Below are 7,585 nucleotides of genomic sequence, written 5' to 3' on the forward strand. Positions count from 1 at the left end.
TAGTATATCAAAATCATAATAATCTGAGATTGCTTTAATAACCTGTGAAGGCCACATTCAAAGGAAGCATACTTACAGTCAGTGTAATGATAAAGATGGACATAACTTATCTTCCAGTCATGTGTTTTTGTAACTGTATATCTGTAAAGGCAGGATGCACAACATTTCCAGTCAAACAGTGGTTATTTTTTACCTTTGGGAACACATGGTTTCTATGATTTCTGTCTTGTTACGGATTGATTATCACTGTTATGAAGCAGAGAATGAAAGATGGAGAAAGGGAAAGAGAAAGAGAGAGAAAACCCAGTGTGAATGCTGCATGTGCAACTATTCTATTTTAATCATCTTTTTAAAAAATATTTACAAAAATTAATAGACCTGCCAATCTGCAGAATCAACCATCTTAAAAATGTAAATACAACTTCAATAGGCCTACACCTGTGCAAGAAAATGTTGCATTTAAATGGCTGTTAGGTTAAATATATACTCAGTAGCCACAGGCAGTAGGCCTACATGGTACATTAATGTCTCATCACATTCACAGACTTAAAAGCGGAACTTACCCTGCAACCTGGACTCAGGGGTAGAGGTAACATAGTAAATTACAATCTGAGTCACTCAAATTAGTATGATATGTTACGAATTACAATTCGTATATGTTACAAATTACAATTTGTATGATATGTTATGAATTCTAATTTGTTTTGGCTAACGTTAGCTAGGTGGCTAACACTAACATTAGCTATGTGGCTAACATTAGCTAGGTTAGGGGTTAAGGTTAGGAGTTAGGTTAAAGGGTTAAGGTTAGGGTTAGGGGAAGGGTTAGCTAACATGCTAAGTAGTTGCAAAGTCGCAAAAAAATTGTAAGTAGTTGCAAAGTTATACACCCGACCAACCACCCTCCTTTAGTTTTTGCCTTAAGTAACCTTCTGTCTTATGTAACCATACTGAAACCATACTATTTTGAGTGTACTATGTTACATCTAGTCTATGAGAGCAGGCTGCACTCTGTTTCCCAGGGCATGATTACACCTGCGACACAAAACAGCCTAGCAATTAATTGTTCTCTCTATAACAAGAATAAATAAATATTATGACTTTATAGTATGTGTTATATGGTCACAAAAGACAAGGCAATTGGCACAAGAAAGAGTTAATGATGAGATTTGGCACTCCAGTAAATCCCCCCAAAATAAAATAATGCTGGGCACAGGTCGCGGGAACCTCTGTGCCTCCCTGATGGCCCATCGCGCCGCAGACTACAATTCACAATACCCATTGGCCATTCGCTTGCAACAATATTTACATGTCTTATTATGATTTACAAAGACCGGCGAATGAAAACAATCTCACTCTCTGAACCTCAACCTGTAGGCCAGAATAAGAGCCTATACCTCACAAAAACGGAATGAATGATTGGCAAACATCACTTATTTACCTAACACTCCACGATCATTTTTGCAATTACATTTTTATTCGAAAACGTTATATTTATTGTGTCTTACCTTCTCTCAATCATGCGCGTTCCCTATGAAGGAGGGAGAACGGTTTGCATAGTGTGGAAAAACGAAGTGCATTTGCACGACTCTCCAGTTTAATGTTTTACTACCTTGTTTCCTTCCAGTAATGCTGTTGGTCAACAAGACTCCAGTCCACTGAACAATCTATTAATGAATATTTATGAGGACGTAAATCAAATAACAAGGTCTGTTTTATATACAGTACCAGTCAAACGTTTGGACACACCTACTCATTCAAGGGTTTTTCTTTATTTTTACTATTTTCTACATTGTAGCATAATAGTGAAGACATCAAAACAATGAAATAACACATATGGAATCATGTAGTAACCAAAAAAGTGTTAAACAAATCAAAATATATGTTTTATTTTATATTATTCAAAGTAGCCACCCTTTGCCTTGATGACAGCTTTGCACACTCATGGCATTCTCAACCAGCTTCATGAGGTAGTCACCTGGAATGCATTTCAATTAACAGGTGTGCCTTGTTAAAAGTTAATTTGTGGAATTTATTTCCTTCTTAATGCATTTGAGCCAATCAGCTGTGTTGTGACAAGGTAGGTGGGGTATACAGAAGATAGCCCTATTTGGTAAAAGACCAAGTCCATATTATGGCAAGAACAGCTCAAATAACATTTACATTTACATTTTAGTCATTTAGCAGACGCTCTTATCCAGAGCGACTTACAGGAGCAATTAGGGTTAAGTGCCTTGCTTAAGGGCACATCGACAGATTTTTCACCTAGTCAGCTTGGGGATTAGAACCAGCGACCTTTCGGTTACTGGCAAATAAGCAAAGAGAAACAACAGTCCGTCATTACTTTAAGACATGAAGGTCAGTCAATCTGGAAAATGTCAAGAACTTTGAACGTTTCTTCAAGTGCAGTCGCAAAAACCATCAAGCGCTATGATGAAACTGGCTCTCATGAGGACCACCACAGGAATGCAAGACCCAGAGTTACCTCTGCTGCAGAGGATACATTCATTAGAGTTAACTACACCTCAGATTGCAGCCCAAATAAATGCTTCACAGAGTTCAAGTAACAGACACATCTCAACATCAACTGTTCAGAGGAGACTGCGTGAATCAGGCCTTCAGGTCGAATTGCTGCAAAAAAAACTCTACTAAGGTACACCAATAAGAAGAAGAGACTTGCTTGGGCCAAGAAACACGAGCAATGGACATTAGACCGGTGGAAATCTGTCCTTTAGTCTGATGAGTCCAAATTTGAGATTTTTGGTTCCAACCGCCGTGTCTTTGTGAGACGCAGAGTAGGTGAACGGATGATCTCCGCATGTGTGGTTCCCACCATGAAGCATAGAGGAGGAGGTGTGATGGTGTGGGGGTGCTTTACTGGTGACACTGTCGGTGAGTTATTTAGAATTCAAGTCACACTTAACCAGCATGGCTACCACAGCATTCTGCAGCGATACGCCATCCCATCTGGTTTGCGCTTAATGGTACTATCATTTGTTTTTTAACAGGTCAATGACCCAAAACACACCTCCAGGCTGTGTAAGGGCTATTTGACCAAGGAGAGTGATGGAGTGCTGCATCAGATGACCTGGCCTCCACAATCACCCGACCTCAACCAAATTGAGATGGTTTGGGATGAGTTGGACGGCAGAGTGAAGAAAGAGAACTCCTTCAATACTGTTGGAAAAGCATTCCTCATGAAACTGGTTGAGAGAATGCCAAGAGTGTGCAAAGCTGTCATCAAGGCAAAGGGTGGCTACTTTGAAGAATTGAAAATATAAAATATATTTGGATTTGTTTAACACTTTTTTGGTTATTACATGATTCCATATGTGTGATTTCATCATTTTGATGTCTTCACTATTATGCTACAATGTAGAAAATAGTAAAAATAAAGAAAAATCCTTGAAAGAGTAGGTGTCCAAACTTTTGACTGGTACTTTCGTTTTTGGTGTAACCTAATTGTTTTACGATCTGGGTAAGAAAAGATATGGAATAGTTGTATTTCTTATTTTTTTATTTTAAAAAATCAAATGTAAACATAACAAAATTATTGAATATTAAAAGGAAGTGCAAATCAACTGTATTTAAAACAAAACGTTAAATTCACATGACAAATATAACTTATTATTGCTTTCTTCATTCACATCTGGACTGAAGGTTAGGACAATAGAATCATATATTTTTCCAAAACCTGGCCTAACCCCCATTACACATTCTTCCTGTCCTCAGTATCATGGCCAAAGTACGAACCTGCGTACCCAGTTTCAAGTAAAAATGACTCCAGGTGACAGAATGCAGGGAAATCACTCATAGGGCTTACAGTTCCATTGCTTTTCAGGACAGTGTACCATAATGTAATCTTTCATGAGGGCTATATACAACACGACCAACACTGCATGCAGTAGAACCAAACACACTGTCCCCCATTATCAAGGCAATCTTACAACTCATGGTTGAAAATAACAAGCCTTTGTGGATTGAATATACATACACAAGAACTATCAACAGCTATACATAAGGCAGACAAAAAATTTAAATAATGAAACTTCAAAAGCCAGATCATTATCATGGATATGTCTGTTGTATTTAATTAATATAATAAAATATATAATTTCTGTACAGCTCTATCAGTCCTTGGGGTTAGTGTTAAAAACACACAGCGTCTGGTCTTGAAGGCCAAAGAGAAAACAGCAGTCCAGATACTGTACTCTCAGAGGACCGAAAGGTCATGGCAGGACTTGGACTTCTGTCTGAAGGCCATCTTCTTGTTCTTCCGGGCCACCATACGGCCCAGGAAACGCTTGGCCTTCTTGCCGATGCTCTCGCGTCGTTTGCAGTTGGCCATACGGCGAGCGTTCTCCTCCTTGCTGTCTTTGCGAAGGCGGATCTGCCGGACAATGCCCTCGAACAGGTCCCTGACATTGTGGTGGAGATTGGCTGAGGTCTCGATGAACTTGCAGTCAAACACCACAGCGCAGGCGCTGCCCTCTGCAAAAAAAAAGGAGGGGAGGCGCAGGTGAGAATCTATAGTGTTCCCTGGGGACAGTGACTTCACAATCATCATTATGCCTTTGCATAACACCTTTATACTAGCTTTAACTATAGCAGTAATTCTAAAATAAGTAGCACTAGGCAAAGATCACTGTCACTTACCATCCACAGAGACTTCTCTGGACCGCACCAGATCGCTCTTATTACCCACAAGGATGATGGGAATGTTCTCAGACTGGCGAGCTCTGCGTAGCTGGATGCGTAGCTCTGACGCCTTCTCAAAGCTGGACTTGTCTGTCACTGAGTAGACGATAATGTAGGCGTCACCTATCCTCATGCACTGTTCCTTCAGCCACTGACTGTTATCCTGTAGGCCAAGAGAAATATAATTACATTAGTTACATTGCTTATCTAATCAAAAGCTACAGGTGATCAAATTAAAGTTATTATAGTGATATATGATATTATACATCAGCATTAGAGCACTACGCATTACATCAAATGATATGCTATGACTAAGACCAATTTTACTGAGGGTCAAACTGAAATTGCATAATTTGCATTATATGCCTCACCTGTTCCCAAATGTCGTACAACAAGATGGACGCCTCCTCCTCGTCCACCTCGAACGATCTGTCATATGTGTTTCCTGAAACAAAAGCAAGCAGACAGATAAATACTCCTGGCCACAATGTTATAAACCCACTAACTGGGTCAAGTGTGAGGTCTCACTCACTATTGCCCATTTCTATTTCCCATTTCATGATGCCTTTAGTACAGCTTATTAACTCTCAATTAACCTATATCTGTGATGGGTACTACAGTGCATTACTGTCTCCTTCACTCAGTCATTGATTTTCATATCTCCCATCCACTATCTCTGTGGCTGTATATGTCAACAGCAGTACTTTGATATGTGTGGCGCCTTACTGACTGGATGGAAATAGCAATAATCAATGTACTTCAACCTGTGTGCCAAGATGATATGGAAACCAATCCTATATTTACTTAGTTTGCAGCCTATGTGCATTCACTCTAATGGGGTGCTGAGAACAGCCACAGTCAAACAGTTATTTTCTTTGTTTTGAAAACGTATTGCATTGTAGTGTATTCTCAATGTCATATAAACTTCAACACCATCATCATCAGTAATGGTCATCAGACACTCACCTGTCTCGTCGCAGTCGTGACCATCCTCGACTCCACCGAAAATACGTGCCAGGCTAGACTTGCCGACACCCTGCTCGCCGAGGAGAACCACCTTGTACACCTGTCCCTCGGAGTCGCTGCCGGAGGAGATAACGGAATCGGACGAGTCCGATACACAGCTGTCTCGGTGAGGCTCGCCGGGGGTGTAGGACGTGCAGCGCATGAGGTTGGACAGCTCTCCAGTTTGCGCCTTGCGCATCTCGCGGTCATCCACCGGCATGCTTCTTCTGTGCAGGTTCTGCAGGTGCATGGGAAACGGCATGCTCCCTCTCCTTTTGTCCATGTTCCGCAATTTGTCACCTTTATTCAAAGTCATTACTTTTTTGTCTGTGAAATAGATGCGCTCTTTAGTAGGATTATGCTGTTAACATGAAAAGCAGCCAACTCTGACAAAGAATGCATTTCTCATTACCTTTTTATCCTTTATTAGGCCACAACTTATATGAACTTTTGTGTATTATTTTTTTGAAAAATTACATTTAAGACAATAATGTGCTTGTATTCTATAATATTAATTAAGGTTTGATTGAGCATTGAGCAATGTTAAAATTGAAGTTGAACTAAAATGATTTGAAATAGACATAGCCTAATTAATGTATTATCACGACCGCAAAATCATTCAATTCCATAAACAAACTTACATTTGATGTGCGTCTGAGGTATTCCAAAATACTGAACCAGGCAATCCACTTTCCGTTATCGTCGTTACTCAATGAAGGGAAGTTTCGGTTTGATCCAGTGAACAGTACCGATCCCCATATTTATCTAGTAGCCGAGTGAGTGACGTCACCATGAGGCAGGGTTTGCCTCTGAGAGTCAGGTCTCTTCTTATTATAGTAGTAGTACGTAACATCATGCCAGGGAGGGAGGAGAGGGAGTGAGGACCGCTCCACAGAGACGTGATTGAAAATGATGCGCGGGCGGGCTGAGGGATTCTCCCGTCCTGCAATGCAATGCCATCATGCCACTGATGTAATTATTTTGCCGAGTAATTCGCCCATTTACTCTCAATAAGTTATAGCCTACCTGTGTTGAAGGGGTAGGCTAACTAGCATAGTGTTAACACCAGTTGGCCCAGAGCCATGGAGAGTTGGCTTGACACGGTTTCCATGCTTTGTGATGGCGCCAGCTACAATTCATCTGGACAGGTGAGGTGTTCCCAGCCATTCACAAGGCTTACCATATTCAATCAATCCTTTTAAATAACACGATGTGTTTGTAATTGATAAGTTATCTACTACAAATTGTCAGAGGATTAGCCAAGATCAACTGAGACATCAAGCATTTCCAATAGATGCTTCTCAGCATTTCCGCCCATAGGTCGCGTAGCCATGGTGACACAAGTTGTGAATGAGACTAATGTGAAAAAAAGTAGCTGTTCACCACAGAAATACGACACGTTATTTCTTAAACCGACGCCTAGACGTATCACTGGGGCCACAGGTATCCCACATGACTCAGCAGGCGACAGGAAAGAAAGACCATAAAAGAAATCCATTGCGATCCAAATTAATGATGATTTCACCTGCATGAGTCTCATTGAGGTTAGTAAACCTAGTCTGTAGTCGCCATCTGATGGTGGTTATGTGAAATGCACAATGTTATAGTAGGCTGCTGGGACTGCAAGGTCTGTTTGTCTTTTACCATTCTGCTTCCTGAGAAGAAGGGAAGACCAGTGACAAAGGAATAATTACTAGCCTACTTCATTCCTCATGATTGGAGACAATGCTCAATGCATAAAGTCATTGGGTGGTGTTTTGGTGGACAGACTAAAGTGAAATGCCTTCTCAAGTGACATTAACTGTAACACAGTTCCCAAAGGTTTTCAGTTGAATAGCACAATGTTTCCAAAAACATGTTTTGGTCAGATCTTTTCATCAATTGA

The 7,585-nt window shown here is 40.5% G+C and overlaps 2 protein-coding genes across 2 annotated transcripts in view; both read right to left on the reverse strand.

Moving 5' to 3' along the window:
* The window catches only part of LOC311111474 (cadherin-16-like), a 29,101-nt gene extending 27,521 nt beyond the window's left edge, over positions 1-1,580 (reverse strand). Inside the window, exons 1-2 of the mRNA XM_084154209.1 lie at positions 1,506-1,580; positions 77-141 (exon numbers count right to left, since the gene is read on the reverse strand). Coding sequence (XP_084010335.1) covers positions 77-103 — 27 coding nt within the window. The 5' untranslated portion in view covers positions 104-141; positions 1,506-1,580. The remainder of the gene's footprint in view (positions 1-76; positions 142-1,505) is intronic.
* A 2,501-nt stretch (positions 1,581-4,081) lies between these two features.
* Positions 4,082-6,411, reverse strand: LOC311111234 (GTP-binding protein RAD-like). Its single transcript, XM_084153949.1, has 5 exons — positions 6,342-6,411; positions 5,662-6,027; positions 5,067-5,140; positions 4,654-4,858; positions 4,082-4,488 (listed from the first exon to the last, which is right to left on the reverse strand). The coding sequence occupies exons 2-5, from the start codon at positions 6,014-6,016 to the stop codon at positions 4,211-4,213; spliced, it is 912 nt and encodes a 303-aa protein (XP_084010075.1). The 5' UTR covers positions 6,017-6,027; positions 6,342-6,411; the 3' UTR covers positions 4,082-4,210.
* Positions 6,412-7,585: the final 1,174 nt, after the last annotated feature.

Source organism: Coregonus lavaretus (assembly GCF_964263955.1).
Source record: "Coregonus lavaretus genome assembly, chromosome: 37".
NCBI lineage: Eukaryota > Metazoa > Chordata > Actinopteri > Salmoniformes > Salmonidae > Coregonus > Coregonus lavaretus.